The sequence below is a fragment of the Micromys minutus genome (genome assembly GCF_963924665.1).
Source record: "Micromys minutus genome assembly, chromosome: 2".
In the NCBI taxonomy this organism is placed as follows: domain Eukaryota; kingdom Metazoa; phylum Chordata; class Mammalia; order Rodentia; family Muridae; genus Micromys; species Micromys minutus.
The window spans coordinates 76,076,443-76,098,136 of NC_137971.1; the positions used below are offsets into that span (position 1 = coordinate 76,076,443).

A 21,694-nucleotide genomic window follows, 5' to 3' on the forward strand; every position below is an offset into this window, starting at 1 on the left:
ACGTGAGGGAGACCGGAGGGAAACCCAGGCATGATGGAAGCTGAGGAGCCTTGACTATAATCTCAGAGTGACTTCCAGCTCTAGCTGGAGAAAAGACCAGTGAAAAGGCTCTCACTCACAGAGCAGCTGTTACAGGCCAGGTTTCTGGGCCTCATTTCATCAGGACAACTCTGTGAATAGCAGGTATCACTCGCTCTGCTCTGAGAGAGAGAGAGAGAGAGAGAGAGAGAGAGAGAGAGAGGGAGGGAGGGGGGGAGGGAGGGAGATAGGAGGAGAGAGGGAGGGGGGTAGGGGGAAGGAGGAGAGAGTAAGGGAGGGGGAAGGAGGGAGAGAGGAAGAAGGAAAGGGGAAAGGATAAGGAAGGAGGGGGAGGGCGGGAGAGAGGGAGGGAGAGAGAAGCAGAGTTGTAGTTAAGGTCAGGGCTGTCCTCTTTAGGGATGATATTGAACAAAGGGAATCGAAGCTTAGGGTTTATTTTTTTCTTTTTAAGTTGCATCTATTTATTTGGTGGGAGATAGATTCAGCATGCTATGCTGTGTGTGTGGAGGTCAGGAGTCAGTTCTTTCCTTCTGATCATATGAGCCCTGGGGAATTGAACTCAGGCCCTCAGGCTTGTTGGCAAGTGCCTCTATCCTAAACTTGGTTAAGTTAGTTTTTTTCTTGACTCTGCTCTGGGCTTTGAAATTCCAGCCAAGTCCCTGTGGCCACATTTCCTCATTTACAAAATAAATATTATAATTCTATTGCTTTGGATTTTAAATATGTTCATACTTACAAAGTGCCTAGCGTGGTATACCCACCACCAACTAAAGACACTGTCATCATGGAAAACAAATTTGTAATTTCTGGCAAACACAGACATTCCTGTGTACCTCCTTCCAACAGCCCCCCCCCCCAATCCCACACTAGCTTGTCCTACTAGAGGCCGTCTATGCAGTGGAATAGTGTGTAGCTACTACTGGTGAGGTGAGTCTGCGTAAAGTGAAAGGAACCATTAGTGAAACTGGAGGGAAAGCCAGGGCGCAGACCAGAGCCATGAATGAGCTCCTGCTCATGCCTCACTTACGGTGGCAGGGTAGAGCCTGGCCAGTGCTCTAACAAAGCCTGTGTCCTTTGCCCTCCATTTATTCTCAGTTTCTATTTTGAGACAAGGGTCTAACTAAGTTGCCCAAGCTAGCAACTCTAGCTCAGGCTGACTTTAAACATGTGATCCTTCTGCCTCAGCATCTTGATCAGCTGGGGACAGAGGCGCCACCAGGCCCAGCCGTCTTGCTTCTGCCTAAACCAGATGGAACATGGGATGTGTGTGTGTATGTGTGTGTGTGTGTGTCCCATCTGTGGAGACAGGCATAAAATATCACTAGGCAGTTAAAGCCAAGGTGGCATTATAAAGGAGATTCACTGTTCATTCACTGTTATTTATCCATTCAGATTGTTTGCTTCATTTAAAAGATGCATGCATTAATCTCACAGTAGCGAAGCAGCAGTCATTTCTAACTTGCTACATAAAATATGATGTTTGGGGCTGGGGATGCTGCTCAGGGGTTCAAGGTCTTGTTACAACTCCAGATCATCAAGAGTAAAAATAGAAAATAAATAAATAGAATAAAAAGTCAGCGAGCTGTCTCGTTCTTTATTTTGGAAGAGCTTGTGGAGGTGACCGTCTTTCCAGCTATTGCCTGAATAAGTTTCTGCTGTTGTGACACCCACCCCGCTGTGTGGCCTCCTATCTGTTGTGGTTTGGGGATTTGCATCTTAACATTCAGTGAGGAGTTAGAGACAGAACTCAATGCGCAGTGTTTGCCCAGCACATGTAAAGCCATGGTTTTCATCCCTAGCATCTCCTAAACCAGGTGCACACCTGTGGTCCCAGGAAGATCAAGGCCATTCTCAACTGCATAGCAAGCTTTGAGGCCAGCCTGGGCTACACTAGACCCTAATTCAAACACACACACACACACACACACTGTAGTCCCTGCAGTTACTCACGTTGAAGTGCTGACTTCCACAGGGTCCGGCCAGAGGGGGTTGGTGGTGATACCGAAGGACAGGACATACAGCTTTTCCTTGAGGCTCAGCTGTTCATCAATAAGACTCTGTGGATAAAAGAATAGGAATGGCGCAGAGACCCAGGGCTTGTAGAACCTGGCTATACCCTCTAGTATAAGCTGCCCTCATTGTTGAGAGTTAAGCTGGGCTAAACAGTAACAAGTGCCCAGTGGGCACAGCTGCCCCCCATGGAGCCTCTCAAATCTCCTTGACCTTCATAAAATACAAGCTGTTGCTAATGTGGTTGGTGCCTATCCCAGACAGTAAGCATTTCCGTGAAGAGGCGTCTTCCACATTGCCTCCGGTCTCTCTCTGTGGGTGGCTCTAGGGAGTTTTGCATAAAGTCCTCTTATCCTGACAGCTGTGTGTGGTGGCCACATTGTCCCCCTTGCTTTACAGAGGAGGTACCAGGGGCCACATCGCCTGGAAGGGGTGAAGGTAGCTGGGAGTCGACTCCACTTTTCTGTTTTGGAAATGTCAAAGCAACCAGAATAGCTTTCCCATCTGAAAAAGGCCAGGAGCCCAGGGCTGTGCTGTACAACGCTGAGGTCAGCCCCACAGACTCCAGCCGGCATCCTGTCTTGAGGAAAACTGGGCTTTTGCAGGGGTTGCGGGTGTCTGGCTGGGAGATTCTGCTCTGGGAAGAATACTAGAAATTCACACTGCAAGTGAAAATGAGTCTGTGGTGAGCTTTTACAGAATTTGACACAGATCTTCCTTCCCAGAAAGGTGCTAATTGAGTGAGAACTGTTCTTGGTGAATGGCTCTGCTTTGCATTTGCTGTAAATAAATGTTTATTCTGTAGGCCGGGAGCTGGAGAAGTGGGAGGCTGGAGGGGTACTCCTCTAGCTTGGGACTTACTGTGAGGTCATTTTGGAATTCCTTCATCTGAGGGCCGCTGCTGGCCTGCGATGAATCTATGAGGAGGCCCACTCTTGATCCCTTGATGAGGCCAAATGCCTAAAACCAAACAGAAAATGTGCAAACAAGCAGCCCAGCCCCCCATTTCTGAGGCAGAGGTGTGAACAACCCCAGCTCATTGCAACAGAAAGAGGCAAGGTGGGAGCCCTGTTCTACTAGAGGAAAGCAAGACCCTGAGGCCTTGCCCTACCTGCCTCCTAGCACTGTCTGCTCTGGGTGGTGGTTCCTCCTAAAGCTAGTAACCAGCTTCATACATTAACACACAGTTACAGAAATGTTACAGAAAAGCATGCTTTGGTCGCTGTCTAATGATATCATTAATGTAATTGATAATTAATAGATAATAAATGACACATATGTAATATAATGAATATAATGCTGATCCCTTTCTGTCCCTATATATGCTTTGTCTTCTCTGTGAAAGATACGTGAAGGTCACCAGCAACTGTGGTACTTCTATGAGTTCCTAGTTAAGCTTCTAACAGGGATTGGCATCACCACATCAGTGCTGACAGATTCCACGTGTGTGTTTATCCCGCAGTGAGAGCATCGGTCAGAACTGAAACTCCTTTTTTTAAAAAAGATTTATTTATTATATATAAGTACATATTATTCAGACACACCAGAAGAAGGCATCAGACCTCATTACAGATGGTTGTGAGCCACCATGTGGTTGCTGGGATTTGAACTTAGGACCTCTGAAAGAGCAGTCAGTGCTCTTAACCTCTGAGCCATCTCCCCAGCCCAAGGGAACTGGAACTCTTATTTACAGGAACTCATAATACTTCAGGGGCAGGATTCCTCATTCCCCGCTAAGGTCATTGTTCTGACAAAGATGGAGCTTTGATATTTTTTGTCATTCCTGCAACATTCCTTTCCTGAACTTCTTTAGCAAGTGATTTCTCCTCCAGTTTTACTCATAAAATGGAGCAGAACTAGAAAACAGACAAATGAACAACTAACCACTTCCTGGGGTTGGGGTGCTTACTGCACAAACATGAGGACCTGCCTGGGTTCGTAGCCCAGGTCACACAGAGGCTGAGTAAGAAGGTACATGTCTTGTAACCCCAGAGGCAGGTGGATGCTGGGGGCTCACTGGACAGCCAGTCTAGTCTAAATGGTGAGCTCCAGGGTCAGTGAGACCTTGTCTCAGAAACCAAGGTGGAGCGTGATAAAGATTCTTATGTCAGCCACTGGCCTTCTTGCATATTTGCCTGGGTGCCTGTATCTGTACACATACATGCACATGAGTATATACCATGCATATGTTCCTAAAGAAAGGAACCAGTGGGAGGGGAAGGGTGATAAGGGTCATGGGGTCTCAGGAAAGTTAAATGATACACATATGAATGAAAATACCAGAGTGAAACCCATCATTTCGTACAATGGCTATGTGATAAAAACAAAACCTTCCAGTGCAGAATCTACCAATTCTGTTTCTAGTGCTTCAGCGTCATGCTTTAAGCCAACCTGTGACTCAAGTTACTAGATCTTCTCTGGTCAAAAGGGCCTTCGGTCCTGCCCCTGGCCCATCTCCTAGTTGAGCACTCCTATAATGTCGGGTTATTGTTGGGAGGTGGTGGGAAGTTTTGCAGGAGACTTATTTGAAGGAACATGATTGCTGGGTATGTCCTTGGGGTTTATATTTTGTCCTGTGCCCCTTCATCTCTCCCTTTCCCCCTTCTTTCTCCTCCTTTCCCCTCCTCTCAGTTGTCATGATCTTTACTCACATGTTCTCCACCCTGGTGTTCTGCCTCGTCACGGCTTAAAAGCTAATGATGGACTGAGACCTTTGAACCCTTAGACCACAATCAATCTTCCACTCCTCACCCCCAAGTGTTTCTGTCACAGTGATAAAATACTAACACTGATTTTTAAGTTGGTGTGCTGGCTGACTTTTATGTCAATTCGACACAAGCTAGAGTCTCCCGGGGTGATGAAATCTTAACTGGAAAAATACCTCCAAAAGACCTGGATGTAGGCAAGTCTGTAGAGCATTTTTAAAATAAGGGATTGATATGGAAGGGTCCAGCTCACTGTGAGTACTGCCACCCCTGGGATGTGATCTTTGGTGCTATAAATAAGCAGGCAGGGCATCCATGAGGGACAAGCCAGTAAGCAGCATTCCTTTATGGGCTCTGCATGAACTCCTGCCTCCCAGTTCCTGCCCTGACTTTCTTCCATGCTGGACTGTGATGTAGAAGGTTTCAGTCACAGCAATGCACAGGGGCCCTATCATCCATCCACTCTCTGCTTGATCTATATACCTGGGCTCTCCTGCTTTGGCATGGTGGATGTTTGAGGATGGCGGCTCTCTGTTGTGGGAAGCTACTGAACATTTCAGCGTGTCAATAGTACTTCTATATCTGCTGGCTGTGACAACCAAGAATGTCCTTGGGCCTTCCCAAATGGCCCCTGTGACAGGGAAGTCACCATTAAATACACAGCAGTTGGAAACCATTGTTCCACACTCATTCCATAAGGAATTTATTTATTTATTATAAAGCTGAGGGTTGAGCCCAGGACACCATGCTTGCAAGGCGAATACTCCACCACTAAGCTAAGTCCCCAACCCCTGAACTCATGTTTCTCATCTGAATGCCTGTAGCTACCTAGACCTGTGCCACTGACCACTGTTCTTTACCCATCTGATGTCTGGTGAGACTCTTACTTTTTACATCATAGACAAGGCTTCCTGGTTCCCCCCAAACCTGTTCCTCCCTGAGCCTTTCACATTTCAGTAAATGGCTTTCACCCTGGCCCGGGCACCGTGACTCCAGCCTGTCCAAACCATCTACAAATCCTGCCTGCTCAGCTATTCCTGAACCTATTTCATCCCGTCTACAACAGTACTTACGTCTAAGTCACCAAGGTTCTCACCGGCCTGGCTTGTGTTCCCTCCTTGTGTACCCAGCTCACCTAGACAGCAGCCGTGCTGGCCCTTTGAAGTGTGTTAGACCCATCAATGCTGTTTAAAAGCCTTCCCTGATGTGAGCTGATGTGAGCCTTTCTGTCCAGCCTCAGACCCATTTTCATATTGCTTCTTCTATCCTGACAACTGCCCTGCTTGTTGCTTCTGGAGCATGCCACAGGTCTTGGGACAAAGAAAGTCTCCACTTTTTGTCTCACTGTCATCTGTTCCAATGTCCCTTCTTCTGAGTCGTTCCCCTGACTGTCCTTTGCAGAGTATCAGAAATGAAAAGTGAGAGCTCCTCTCTTCCCTTTAAAACATAAAGGGAATGGATTGGGAAGGGTGGAGGCTCTGCAGTTAAGAGCTCCGGCTGCTCTTCTAGAGGACCTGGGTTTCATTTCTAGTACCCACATGGTGGCTTATAGAACTGTCTGTAATCCCTACTTCAGGGAAACTGGTGCCCTTTTCTGGTCTCTGTTGATACCAGGCACATATATGGTACACAGATATGCTTACAGACAAAACATCCATATAAAGAAAATAAATCTGTGAAAAATAAAGCATAAGAAGAGGGAATGGCTCAGTGGCTAAGGGTGCTTTCTGCTTTTACAGGGGACTGGTGTTAAACTCCCAGCACCCACATCAGGTAGAACAGCTCATAATTACTTATAACCTCTGCTCCAGAAAAGCCAATACACACTGTTCTTTCAGGGTATCTACTGTGTGTGTGTGTGTGTGTGTGTACACATATACAAGTACTACCATTAAAGTTTAAAAATACACCATCAAAATCATCAAAATTGTAGCATTTGTTCACAGAGACTGGGCCACCAACCAGGGAGTATGCAAGGGCTGGACCTAGGCCCCCTACACATTTGTAACGAGTATGGAGTTTGTTCTTCATGTGGGACCCAAGTGTTAGGATTGCAAGTTTGCACCGCCATGCCTGGCTGGGACAAGAGCACAACTATGTCTGTGGGCTTCATGTTTGTGGGTTAAGAAGTTTGTGTTTGGGTCGGAGAGGTAGCTCAGAGGTTAAGAGCACTGACTGTTCTTCCAGAGGTCATGAGTTCAATTCCCAGCAACCACATGGTGGCTCACAACCATCTGTAATGGGATCCAGTGCCCTCTTCTGATGTGTCTGAAGACAGCTACAGTGTACTCACACATAAAATAAATAAATATGTTTAAAAAAAATAAAAAGTTTGTGTTTTAGTGGATGCCATCTTGAGTTGGTATACCATCATCTGCTTCGGAAAGGGCTTGAGTCAAGCAGCCAAGATGAAGGTGGGAAAAGACACACGTGGCCATTACCTTCTTGCTGTTCTCCGTGAGCCACTGCATCCTCTTCTGATAGAGTTCAATAGTGCTGTTGGGACACCAGAAAGACTGGTCACCATCATACATCGTCATTACTGAGTGCTGCCACACACAGAGGAAGGCTCATCACTGATGTCATCACACAGAGGAAGGCTCATCACTGATGTCATCACACAGAGGAAGGCTCATCACTGATGTCATTACACAGAGGAAGGCTCATCACTGATGTCATTACATAGAGGAAGGCTCATCACTGATGTCATTACACAGAGGAAGGCTCATCACTGATGTCATTACACAGAGGAAGGCTCATCACTGATGTCATTACACAGAGGGAAGGCTTGTCACCGAGTACTGTCACTTCCACACAGAAAGGTGGTGGGATTTTACGAGTTTCAGTTATCTAAAATTTTAATTTAAAACTTTCTCTTTTACTTTTGTTTCTTGTTTTTATTTTTTTAAGACAGAGTTTCACTGGATAGCTCTAACTGGCCTATAACTTTCCATGTAAATCAGGCTGATCTCAAAGTCACAGGGTTCTCCCTTCCTGTACCTCCTGTTGCTGGGTTTTAAAGGTGTGGCCTTTTCTACATCTTCTGAGGGAGGATCTCACTTTGTAATTGAGGATGGTCTCAGACTCTCTTTTATTGTTTTTTTTTAACTTATAAAAATCATTATTTTATGTGTTTATATGTGTTATGGGGAGGGTGGAGGAGAAAAGGAGGAGGTGGAAGAAAGTGTGTGTGTGCATGTGTGTGCACATATGTCCATGCATGTATTCGAATGTATGTGTATGCATGTGTTCAGGTACAAATGTGTTAGGAGGAGGAGCCAGTTTTTCACCACCTTCTGGAGTTCAGAAATTCAACCCAGGTCCTCAAGCCTGTGTGTCAGCCTTTACTCACGGGGCCATCTTACCAGCCCAGCCCCAGACTCTCATCTTTTTGCCTCAGCTTCCCTATTCTGGAATTAGAGGCAGGAGCTACCTGGTCGGTTGAGCTTTTAAGTTTTAAGGCCTTATGGAGAATATAAGGCAAATGTAACAAAGACTGAGCTAAGGTATGTGTTTGCCAGGACACCAGGCCACGAGGCAGGAGCTGTGTGGGAACTGGGGCTTGGCTGCAGTTCTTCTGTGAAGCAAGACAGAATGCTGATGACTCTGCATGTGCTGCTGGGGTGCAGGTAGTGTTCTTATGAGGAAGGTGGGGGGACTCCCTTGTTCTCGCTGATCCCTAGTTGCCTGGGGACCACAGCAGCTATTCTTGGACTGATGACTGAAAAGTTTCTAAAAGCAGTCAAGAAAAATGTATTGACCACTGGAGCAAAGCAAACACTCCTGTGATGGGATGGGCACCAGAAGGTGACAGGTGCTCACGGGACATTCTCAGTCACTTGAATCTTTACCGAGTTGCCTCACTGAGAGCAGCCATGGGAGAAGAGTGTGGAAGCCAGAGGTTGGTGAATAGAAATTCATGAGGCGAGAGCATCAGATAGATTCATGGTGGAGGTGGGAGTTTGAAAACAGGGCTAAGACACTGAGCCTCACAATGAGACGCACTTGTGTTTGAGACCTTGCTTTGCTTTTATGATGGGCTGTGTGACCTTTGGTAGGCATAGGATTCTCTCTGAGCCTGGAGCTTAATCATCTTCCATGTAAAGGTAACCACAGCACCTTGTCCAAGTCAATTTGCCAGGTGACTAGTTAGTTAAGCAGATTTGACTGTTGAGATGTTGGGTTTGCACCTTTCTTTGGTAGAATGGTGACTGGCACATAACCCATGCTCCAGGGTGTGGCCCACGCTCATGCACATATAGATAGAACTTCCTGGATTTAGTGATGTATCAAAAGGAAGAAAAGGAGGCACTGATAATAATTACGACATAAAGTTGGGAGGTGGTGCTTGGGGGAGGATCTGGGAGGAAAAGAAGGGTAGATAGGACCATATTTAATTGCATACATGTATTAAACTCTAAAAGAACAAATAAAAACAAAATGTTAAATTTACAATTCAAAACAACAGAGCCAAATATTATTGAACTCTACTTGTGTGCAAGGGACACACAATGGTATTCCAAAAACTCAGAAAACTGAGGCAGGAGAATCTCAAGTTCAAGGCCAGTCTGAGCTGCGCAGAACCTGTCACAAACAAACTCAGAACTAACTAAATATCAAGTAATTATTTAAAACATTTGGACCCTAAAAACTTTCTATAAAATGTATAGTTAAAGCATTTTGAATATTCTACTAATTAGTCACTGTATGAATGAATGATAGTTGAGCAACCACCTTTTAGTTAACTGGCCTGAGTTTTGGTAATTAGCTGGAGAACAATACAGTGCTTTGGACAGTTGTAAGGATGAAACAAGATCTTGTAGGCAGCCCTTACAGAGTTTCTGGCACATTAATAAATGTTATTACCACCATCCCCTTTCGGGAACCTTAAGCAACAGTAATTACGGGTCACACATTATTACAGCTGGGATAGAATCTTAAAGACCATCCTGTCTATGGATAATAATTTACGGAAGATGTTTGTGAATGTGTGTGTGTTCTGAGTGTGTGCACAGGATTCAGCATCCACAAGGCAGCTTACAACCATCTGTAACTCCATTCCAGTGGATCCAATACCCTCTTCTGAACTTTGTGGATACCAGGCACATGTGTGTGCACTAACATACAGGCAGGCAAGACACTCATACACATAAAATAAATATATTTGGTTTGGGAGTTGGGCACATGGCTGACACTCATCTGCAAGGGTGGGAGCCACACCAGCCTGACAAAGCTCTCAGTCTTTAACCAGCCAGCAGATGAAGCTGGGAAGTCTGAGGCATTCACTGGAGGGCTTCCAAGGGTTTCAAAGGCTCAGATACCAATCTAGTCCAACGTTTTCATTTGAGAAAGGGGCAAAATAGAGGTAGATGAGACACGCTTAAAGCCCACTGGAATTGCTGACTGGGACCAGTCATGTGCAGGCTACAAAGTGAAGGCCTCGAACTCTAGGTTCCTGGAGGATGCTGGGAAACTTACTCAGAAAGCCTTGATTTAAAGTGGCAGATGGTCTGGGTGGTGAAATGCACTCTGGGCACAGCATTGTTCCGATCCTCCCTGAAAGAGTAGAGCTTTCTTTGGGGTTTCTCAGGCTCAGGGCTGGGTGCGCCACTACAGCCTTGGAAGCTTGGGGGGAAGAGTGGAAGAACTTCAGACTTACAGCTCAACTGTGCCCTGCTTTATCAGGTCAGCCAAGGTGAGTTTCTCAAACTTTAAACTGTGCATCGAAAGCCAGTCTTCAGAGTCTTCCAGAGCTGACATCTGGGTCTCACTTCTCTGCAGCTGCTACAACGCAGAAACCAGAGTCAGACAGGAAACAGTGGGAAGGCAGGACATGAATGAGGATGTGCTTGGTTCCCATCACCAGATATCCAAGGGCTGTGAATTCTGAGAGACTGGATCCCAAGGTATTCTATAAGTTCTCCTTGCTAACTGAGCACATGGTACATGTCAGTAACCCCAGCACTTGGGAGACTCATCAAACCCAGCCTCAGCTACAGAGCAAAGAGCCTGTCTCAAAAAACCAACACCAGCTAGGCATGGTAGCACATGCCTTTACTCCCAGCACTCGGGAGGCAGAGGCAGGCTGATCTATGTAAGTTCAAGGCCAGCCTGTTCTACAGCGCAAGTTCCAGGACAACCAAAGCTACACAGAAACCCTGTCTTGAGAAACCAACCCAAACCCAAACTGAAACAAAAAACACCCACACCAATACCAACATCACAACAGCAATAACAAAGCCAACCCCTTTACTGAGAGTGCCTAATATGAACTTGAGGTTGGTTGCCCTGGTGACACCATCCTTCTATCAAGCCCCAAACGAGGCTATGTGAGGGATTAGACAGACACAATGACCAGAGGACACAACAGTAAAACTGCAAAAACTGGCCCAGAATGGCTGGAATTTGATCAATGACTTTTAGCTTCCCATGCTTGCTTATTTGTTTTTGTTTTGTGTTTTTGTTTTTGCCTCTGCTTCTAACCCAGGACCATCTGGAGAAAGTCAAGTATGTCTCTCAAACCAACCACAGAAGAAAACGTCTTCTGTTGAGTCTTTCTCCACCTGCTGAGAGCTTAGGGTCAGAGGCACTGGGAGGTATTATTCCATATGAATTTTTCTATTTCTTACCCTGTTGTGAGTCTACAGCAAACACAGGTCCTGGGGGCTGCTCCTTTGTGGTGAGCAAGGTCTGGGTACATTTCTGGTTTGTTCTCAGTGGGACAATTTTGCTTATTTCCAAAACTGTATGCTCTAGACCTTATCAGGTAAGTTCTGTCCCCTAGCATTCCGAGAGACCTCAATAAACACTAACTGACCAAGCAGAGACAGGGCATTCTAGCTTCACCTGAGCCCAAAAGTAGAGCAGTTAGCAGGTGGGTGTTTAGAGGAATATATTTTTACTCATCATAGGACTAAACCATTGAATGTATAACGGTACCTTGTACTTAGGGACATCTGTGACACTCAGCACTGAGCTCAGGAAATGTGTGCAGACCTGGGAGTGGAACAGAGCTCCACCACAAGCACTTAGCTCTGGTGATGCTTTCCAGAGCCAGTCTAGGGCAGCTTTGATTTAAGACTGGGCCAGCCTTCCCTTGCTTATCTCTTCTGGGGTATTTCTGAGTCATTGCGTTGAACTGGTCCCATCCTGGATGCTCTGGCTCTGATGCAAATCAAAATATTCTTGTCTTCTTGCAGCTTGTATTCTAGTGTGGATAGATGGGCAGGGAGCAAGATATAAAACCAACATGCAGGAGTGTCAGAAAGGAACACTCCTAATAAGGAAGGAAGGAAAATGTCAAGGGTGGTTTGGAAGGCTGCTGAGCTGTTAGGCAGTCAGAGAAGATCTCTGAGCCAGGCACTGAGGGCTAAGAAGGAGCCAGCCCTGCATACAGCAAGGGAGGCCATGCCAGGTGAAGCCATGGAGGTATGGGGAGGCTAGAGTGTATGAAGATAAAAAGGGCAGCATGAAATGGAATGTAGCTGTTGTTCGGGTAAGAACGGCCCCCTGAACTCATACATTGGAATATTTGGTCCCCAGTTGGTGAACAGTTTGGGAAGGATTAGGAGGTGTGGTCTTGTTGGAGGAGGTGTGTCACTGAGGATGAACTTTGAGGTTTTACAAATCCACAACATCTTAGCTGACTCTCTCTGTGCCTCGTGGTGTTTGTTGTCTCTGGATTGTAAGCTCTTAGCTACTGCTCCAGCACCATGCGGACATGCCTGCTGTCACAGTACCTACCGTGAGGGTCGTGAACAAACTCTCTAAAGCTGTGAGCAAGCCTACAACAACGCTTTCTTTATAAGTTACCTTGGTCATGGTGCTTCGTGAGGAAGACCCTAGGAAGTTACAAGTGGTCTTATAAAAGTACAGACTGCACACGTACAAGACGCACAGCAGAGTAGGATCAGGCCAGAGCCTCCTGTGTGATGCCTGCTGCTGTCTGTGTGCTACAGAGGGGCCTTGAATACAGGTGGATTGGGGTCATTCACATCACTTACTCTCAGGCTGAGAAGCTGTTGTTCACTGAGGGTTTGGAATCCAGCTTATCCCACAGAGACACATACACACCACACACACACACACACACACACACACCACACACACACACACACACACACACACACACACACACACACACACACACACACACACACACACACACCACACACACATACACACCACACACACACACATACACACCAGACACACACACACACACACACACACACACACACACCACAAAGATACTGATAGATACAGACACACACAGACCATAGCATCTGATGACTACGGAAATGGCCTTGAGCTCATTCTTGACCCCCTTGGTGGTCTGTCTTTGGACTTGTGTATATCAGAGCTTCCACTGCAGTGGGCAAGCGGGTTGATTGGAGGCCGACCTCTGCACACTGTTTACTGCAGTAGGACAAGCCACCCTGCAGAGGACAGACACAGGAGGAAAATGGAGGAGCACATACTCAGGTGTCTCTGCCTCGGCTTTCCTGCGGGCTCTGCCCTCTCCTTAACTGTGTGAGGGGCAGGTGAAGCTAAGGCGCAGAGCGTGACCTAGAGAGCCTCGGTACCTACAGTTCTCAACAGTGCTTTTGTTTTGCTCTCTGATTTGGTGATTGGCAGAGAGTTGTCACAAAACAAAGGCCGTGAGGACAAAAGGCTGCTAGCACTTGCTTCCATGGGTATTGCTCACCTTGCATTCTTTATCCAGGACTATTTCTGTCTGGTTTGCAAAAGAAATTAGCAAGTGCTTAGAATGTGTGAACACGCACTCCTAATTACTGCAAACACTAACACAGCTCCTAGGCTATGATGAGCACTTTGTAATCCCATGGGAGGGACACTTTTCTGACAAGGAAGCTGAGGAACAGAGCAGTTAAGTGATTTGCTCAGAGTCACACATCTAATTACGGTGATGGAGCTGGGACTCACTGGAAAAGCTGTAAACCGAACACTACACTGGCTCTCTGAATAAGCATGAACTATGTACGTTCTCTGCATAAGAGACTTTCTCAGTAAATGATTCAATGCTAAGAACACCTGCCCTGCCTTTGAGAGAGGCTTACACCAAGCACTGGTCTCAACCACCACTTCAGGAAACTAGGCTCTGCAGCCTGTGGCCACTAGGTGGCACTGTCCTCTTCCAGGTCACGGTTCGAGACACTGATCACACACCCTTCTCCCATCTTACACTTGAAATGGTCTGTCATGTTTCAGGCGGTGGCTTTTGCCCTGTAGATATCTGAAAGTCCATTCCTACATGCGTCACTTGTAATTGAGGGCCCTCCTGCTCTTCTGCAAAAGTGGGCATTTAAAAATTTTAGATATTATATATATTATTTATTAAAAGTTTTTCATACAATATATAAAAATATATATTTGGTATACATATACATATATACACAATGTATATCAATGTATATGTATATATACATGCATATGTGATTTTCTAGACAGGTTTGTGTGTGTATGTGTGTGTGTGTGTGTGTGTAGCCCTGACTGACCTGGAATTCAATATATAGACCAGGATGGCTTTGAACTCACATACCTGTCTTTTACTTCTCAGTGCTGGGATTAAAGGCATGTACCGATAAGCCCAGCCCAGACAATATATTTTTATCATGTTTTCCCCAACTCCTCCCAGGTCCCCCCTACAGCGTCATGCTCTTGTTTTCTCTCCCCTGAAACACACCATTAGAGAAAACTGATTTTCCTTCTGCTTGTGGGTACCAACTGTGAATAGCTTCTTGGTTAGGGTGAGCCCTGGGTCTGTAAAGTGGACACTTGACATGCTCAGTTCTGGGCAGTCAGAACCCTCTCAGTGCTCTGGGAGAAGCAAGAGGCCTGTCTGTACCTAATAAAGGTTAAGTCAGGCCCTTCCCACACCGGGGAAATTGGCTGGTTTGAGATGCAATCAGAGGAACAAAGTACCACATCACCGACAGCTGACGCCACCGAATGCCTTCTTCTATCTGTATTTCCTCTTTACTTTTTTTTAGACAGGGTCTGATGCGCCCCACGCTGGTCTCACAGTGGCAGGGAGCTGAGGCTGGCCTGGAATTCCTGATCCTTTTGCCCCTAGCTCCAGAATGCTGCGATTAGTAGGTCTGTGCCACCAGGCCTGGCTTCCTTGTTTCTGTTTAATTAAATCTGCTGTCTCATAAATGCCTAAACTTGAGAGAAGTAAAAGTTGACCTTTTTTTCCCCCTGGCTGTTAATTGCTGCTGTTATAAGGCTGGATATCCTTTGACTGATTTGGAATTTATATTCTAGTGTGGATTTCCTGGTGGGTGCTGGCCAGCTACCTTGCACACTCTACTTGTAAGGATGATGGCTTCCATGGGAAAGACTTCTGAGTCATCCATGATCTTAGGTAGAGGGTCACTTGTACACGGAGTTAAACCAAAACCAGTGTTTTTTTTTTCTTTCTTTCTTTCTTTTGAAAAGTTGAAAAGTTAAGCCTTTGCCCTGGCCCTCCTGTTCCCATAACACTGCCCAAAGTAGAGTTCTGGACCTAGGTTTTAGGGACTCCTATAAGATCTCAGGAAAGGGAGCTTTAGAATCAGATGCTTTACACTTCAGGCTCTGATAATGAAACCAGGATGCTCACATGTTCCTAAATAGGCAGTGATGTCCCCAGAGGCTGAAGCTGTGTATGGCCATGACAGAAAGTCCCCATTCACTTCTAAATCTAGGAGGCTGGCTACAGTGCGTAATCACATTCCCAGGGCTGGGTCCCGTGGAAGAAAGAGTTCAGCACATTCCCCGTTCCCCACCATGGTTGGTGAGCTAAAGTATGTTTGTTACCAGTAAGTCCTGGGTCTGGTTAACATGTGTAACCATCATTCCATCCTGTGAATTCTGGTCGAGGTCGTTCATAGTCTTACGGTTCAGTTGCGTTTGTGGATCTCTGTCAGTGTTTCTGTCCCTGCTGCAAAACAGAGTGCTTTGATCAAAGCCAGCCATGTTACCTCTCCACCATGAGTGTCTCTCCCTCCACCGCCTTCCCATTCCCTTGGGGCTCCTGAAGGGAACCAGAAATTTTGTTTTTTTTTTTAAAGCTCTGTGTGGAAACCGAAAGTGTTCCTACAGTTTTGATAAAATGGTGGTTTGTGAGACATTTCTTCTTACAATTTAGGTAGATCTCAAAAACCCCATTCTGTGTATGATGCTGCAGTGACCATTTATCTGCTTTCTCTTCAAGGCTCACCCTCCTCAGTTCTCATGAGCAAATCCTTACCTTACCACTGTTTTCATTTGGGAGGCCGGAGAATCACATTTAGCGGGGATTTTCCAGAAATGTATCACCCTAACTGTGGGAAGATATGGCTCCTTTGAGTCATCATCATGAAACCACATAATCCTTCCTCTCCTGACCAGGGCAGAAGCATAAATGAAATGTCAGACAACAGTTCTCTGGGTTTGCTCTGCCCTGCTCGAGTGTACCTAGCAGCTTGTTGGGGCATCCTCTGCTGTAAGGCTCCATGCTCCACAAGGGCGAGGCAGCCAATGAGATGGCAAACATTCCCTTGGCAATTTTCTCCTAAGACAGGGTCTCTATGTAGCCCTGGCTATTCTAGAATACACTATAGAGCATGCTGGCTTCAACTATCATAGATCTACCTCTGCTTCCTGAATGAATTAAAGCCACCATGGCCAGCTAGCTAGTCTTCGTACTTGTGGGATTTGGGTGAACAGTTCTACTGAAGGGTGTTCAATGGCATCTCTGGCCTCTACCTGTTAGTTGTACCTTGTTTCCTTCATTTTGACAATCCCAAGTGCTCTAGATCTGCCTCCTGGTGGTTACAATTGTCCCCAGTTATAGGGGGAACATAGCCAAGCAGGCCCAGCTGCAATGCTGGCACACGGCACAGGGACCTGCCTACGCTGCTGACACTTCCTTCTCGAGCCAACCTAGAATCTGCTGACATGGCTAAAGACTGCTGATGCTGGATCAGGCGGTGGAATGAGCCAATGAGAAAGAGACAGCTCCAGATCTGGCTAGTTAAGAGGCAATGAAATGATGGGATGGGTTATAGAGGTTTTCCCAGTTCCTGCCTCTTGCCTGGCTCTTGAAGGCTGTGGTGTTGACTCGCCTTATATTGCATAGTTGAGTTGCATTTGTTAGGACTCCATAGATAGAATTGCACCAAAAAAACTTGTGGTGGTGTGCGGCAGTTTGTTTCTGCTTCCTCAGACTTGGGCTGATTGGATGCATGTGCTGAGGCAAGACAGGTTCTGAGGCAAGTCAAGCGGAGGACATGTGATGTTTGGAGGGTATAAATAGGACTCTGAGGGAAGGAGCTAGCTGTGCAATGCTTGTGGGTCTTGAGTCTTCGATGATCTTGGCTTCCCTGAGAGAGGCACGGCTGAGAACTTCTGTTGGTCCCTCCTGCTGACTTGAGCCAAGGCTAAGGCCTGGCTGTCTCTGCTGGGTCATGTCACTCCTGTTACTAACCCTACTCTACCAAACTGGACTGCTGGTGTATCTGTGAAGTGTTTGTGAGTGGATCGAGCTGCCTCTATCTGCTAACCTATGAACTGAACTGCTGATTTCCAGACAACATAGACAGGATGTGCTCCAGGGAACCTTTCTAAACAGGTCCACTTCCCCTGTAGCCTTTCTTTCCCACTACCTCTGGTGGGTGGTGGGCTAAAATGGAGGTTAAAGTGTTTAAGAACCATCATTAAAAATAAGATTTGAAAAAATTAGAGTTACAGGGAACCTTTTCTTTTTTCTGTTGAGAACGGGGTTCTCAGCATAACATTGGCTGGGTTGCAACTCACTCTTGTAGACCAGGCTGGCCTCAAACTCACAGAGATCCACCTGCCTTTGCCTCCCATGTGCTGGAATTAAAGGCATGGGCCACCACTCTTGGCTATGGACAGTTTTTAGTTCAATTAATTCTCCACCACTGTTTTTGATCTAACTTTTCAACCACCAGACAAATGCTTTGTTATGTATTAACAGATTTCTAGCTGATGGACCATTTAAAATTAGACTCCATTTTAAAATTAGAAGTCATCTTGTTACAAAGTCAAACTAAGTTCATTCTGTCTTCCATAAAAAGTTTTGACCATATCTTGACATGCTCCCTGACTGTATCCTGACCTGTACCCTGATAAAATAAAATATTCTGTCAAATAATTTTGAGCTGTTCTGCCAAGTTCCTATGTAACCAAATTCCTCTGAAAATCTCCCAACCCTTGTAAACCCTAGCCTTGCAGTTTTGGGCCTATAAAAACCCCACTTCTCCTATGTTGAGGACTGACCCCTCAAATCCTATATTTATGGAGAGGGGTTGCTGGACTGACTATATAACATACACATAAAATAATAGCCACATATATAATATATAGCTTGCTATAAATTTGGATAATGGTCTTCACTCTCATTTGATGAGATTAACAGTAGCTCCCACATCATCTAATAATATTTATTGGTTTTCCCAAGCAGCTGTAACCTGCCTGAGGCCCCAATATCACTAGAACTTGCTTTAACTCAACACTCATATTCTTTGATTATGAAAGTCCACAGAACTACTTACAGACTGGAACGATCCTTGTTGCTGGGCTGAGGTCACTCATGCTGGCCGAGAACAAGTCATCTGCCATCCCTCTCTGGGAGAACTGCATCTTGCATTCACAGTGCTCACTGGCACTGGGTATTTCTGCTGGGGACTTCAAACTTGCCCCATCCAAGATGGAAGTTGGGATATTCCACATAGGCCTGTCCTCCTTCCCCTGTTCTCTGGCTTAGAGAAGCTACCATCTTTGATCTGTTCTTGATGTTCATTCCTGTTATCTAAGCCATCCTCTAATCCCACCAATCTTAGCTCTCCCAAGTGTCTTCATCTATCCTGGTCCTTTTAGTGTTTTCTTTTGCTCCCCCACCCCCATTTCCATAGGCTTTCAATAGTATATATACTAATTACATATAATAATAGGTTTCACTATGACATTTTCACACGTGTATATAATGTTTTTGTTTGTTTTCTGATACAGGGCCTCACTGTGTAGTCCTGGCTGTTCTGGTACTCACTAGATAGACTCAGCTGGCTTTGAATTCACAAGGGTCATCCTGAGGGCTGGGTCTGAAGAGGTGGTCACCATACCCAGTTATGTATTGTATTTTGGTGTTTACCTTTCCACTTCTGCTCAAAACTGTCAAGCAGTCTTTTCTCCTCACCAACCCCTTCTTACCAACCAGTCCCACTGTGTCAGCTTTTTGTTTTATTTTTATCTACACTTCTGACGACCCAGGGTGTCCCATCAGAGCTGCTTACAGGATCAGGACACTACTGAAGCCTTTGTCCTGCTTGTCTCCCAGTGACTATTAATTGAATTCATAGCCTCAGGGAAGGACAGAACCTGTGTCCCTTCCCTCCTTTGTGATGGTTTTGAGAGGGGCAAGCTTGTGGACTCTTGTACTATTAACTACAACTGTTCAGGAGTGCAATGGCCACACCTTCCCAAGTCTTCCACGACCCTTCCCAACTTCTCCAGTTCTTGTTTTCTTTGCCTCCTCTTGTTCAAGGCTCTTTGAGCCTCAGAGGTCCTCTGACCTCTTTGCCAGCTGCAGGGTGACTGGCTGGGCTACATCCCTCAGTTTCCTTATCTAATTGATTTGCTTCTGTTCAAAGGCTTTCCTCTCTTTCTAGGGGAGAGCCCTTAAAAACCCTTCCAAATGGCACATGGTTGGGTTGCTGGCCACCTACCTCTCTAGAGCTCCCAACTTACCACTGTCCTCCCACCACAGCCTTGGGAGGTCCTAGAAAGCTGTACAGTTCCTTTAACCACAGGACCATTTCCTGTGCTACTGCCTCTCCTCTGGAGCCTTCTTCTGTCCCCATACATTAATGGTCTTAGGTGTCTCAGCTAAGCCACCACAGCCTCGAGAGAATCTCCTCCTTTCTTTTGTAGCTCAGCCTCCTTATGTGGATTTTCATGTGCCTGTGTCCCTTTCCTGGAAGAAGTTCGATTTAGCTTGGAATCACCGTTTAAAAACTGGCACTGTTCCCTTGATACCGGAAGTTGCACGAGAGTGGAAGCTGAGAGAGAATTGTTTGCTGTTTTGGAGATTCGTCATGTGACACAGCCCGGGCTGGCCTCAACTGTGCAGTTTTTCCTGCCATAGCCATCTGAGTGCTGGGGTCACAGGCATGTGGCAAAACTGGGCAGAAGACAGACAGGAGGTCTTGTTTCTCTTGTTTCTGGAATTTCTTTTTGCTCATCCCAGGCACTTGTAGAACTCACTAATTACCTGCTTCTGGGTTCTGTGAGAACCATCAAAATTCCTCACCCTTCCAGTAAGCAAGCTGGCTCATTAACAATTCTGCCACTTGCACCCGCCCCTCCCTCCTTCTCTCCTTCCCTACTTACCTCCAGTCTCACCAAAATGAGGGGCTAGGCACAGGCAGCTGAACATGGTTGTGGCTTAATGGCTTCCCCAAACTGTGAACTCAGCACTCCCTACCCTGTGGCCTTTGGCAGCTTGTTTGTTCCTTTCTGGCCTTTAACTTTTACTCAGGAGAAGCTCCAGGACAAAGTGGTAATGACTTTAAAAAAGAAATCAAACCGGCTTCTCCTCAGCGAGACACCCTTAGAGACCATTCCTATGGTACAGATTTTGAAAACCTCTCAGAACCCTGGAACCCCAAGTGTCTCGTTTCCTTTTTCCTTGGGGAGTGATTAACAGTTTGCAGTGACTAGGCCTAAACCAGTGGATTCTGGGGTGACTTGTGTGAGCAAATGAATGAGGGCTGACTACATAAAGCTAACAATATGGCATGCTAGAAAGAGCCCTGGACTTTCTGGCTTTTCAACTGGGAATGAGATGAGAATTGTAATCACTAACTCCACTGTCAAAAGCCCAGATGACATACTCTGCCAAATGCCAAGTGTGCCAGAAATGTAGAATACTATAAGTATCCAGTTTGCTCCTCTGTGGCCTTGAAAGAACACTGGCCGGGCGGAGCGGGAAGGGGTCGAACCCGTATTCAGATTATACTGTATGAGAACCCAGGGCAGGAACTGAAGCAGAGGCCATGGAGAAACTTTCTGGCTTGCTTCCAGGGCTTGTTCAGCCTGCTTCCTTATACAAGCCATCACCACCTGCCTAGACCAGCCCACGGCCACTACTCTCAGCGGGCTGGGCTCTCCCGCGTCTGGTTCCCGCTCTCACAGCCACTGCAGTCCATTGAGCTCCATAGAGACAGCGCCGGGGCAAGCGAGATCCAGACGGGCACTGGGCGACTCTGTGCCTCCCGGAGGAAAATCAACTAAACATGGGCAAAGGAGATCCTAAGAAGCCGAGAGGCAAAATGTTCTCAAATGTATTCTTTGTGCAAACCTGCCAGGAGGAGCACAAGAAGAAGCACCTGGATGCTTCCTTCTGTCAACTTCTCAGAGTCCTCCAAGTGCTCAGAGAGGTAGAAGACCATGTCTGCTAAAGAAAAGGGGAAATTTGAAAATATGGCAAAGGCTGACAAGGCCCCTTATGAAAGAGAAATGAAAACCTACATCCCCCGAAAGGGGAAACCAAAAAAAAAAACATCCAAAGACCCCAATGAACCCAAGAGGCTTCTTACAGCCTTCTTCTTGTTCTGTTCTGAGTAATACCCAAAAATCAAAGGCGAGCACGCTGGCTTATCCATTGGTGATATCGTAAAGAAACTAGGAGAGATGTGGGACAACACTGCCTCGGATGACAAGCAGCCCTATGAGAAGAAGGCCGCCAAGCTGAAGAAATACGAAAAGGATATTGCTGCCTACAGAGCTAAAGGAAAACCTGATGCAGCGAAAAAAGGGGGCGGTTAATGTTGAAAAAAGAAAGAAAAGTAAAGAAGATGAGGAAGAGGAAGATGAAGAGGATTATGATGATGATGAAGTTGGTTCTATCGAAGTTTTTTTTCTTGTCTATAAAG

The 21,694-nt window shown here is 46.1% G+C and overlaps 1 protein-coding gene across 1 annotated transcript in view; it reads right to left on the reverse strand.

Moving 5' to 3' along the window:
* VWA3A (von Willebrand factor A domain containing 3A) overlaps positions 1-15,734 on the reverse strand; it is a gene marked incomplete at both ends in the record, with an annotated part of 49,320 nt that extends 33,586 nt beyond the window's left edge. Inside the window, 6 exons of the mRNA XM_080913005.1 lie at positions 1,990-2,096; positions 2,911-3,009; positions 7,196-7,250; positions 10,233-10,310; positions 10,414-10,538; positions 15,576-15,734. Of these exons, the coding sequence (XP_080769131.1) occupies positions 1,990-2,096; positions 2,911-3,009; positions 7,196-7,250; positions 10,233-10,310; positions 10,414-10,538; positions 15,576-15,734 (623 nt within the window). The remainder of the gene's footprint in view (positions 1-1,989; positions 2,097-2,910; positions 3,010-7,195; positions 7,251-10,232; positions 10,311-10,413; positions 10,539-15,575) is intronic.
* Positions 15,735-21,694: the final 5,960 nt, after the last annotated feature.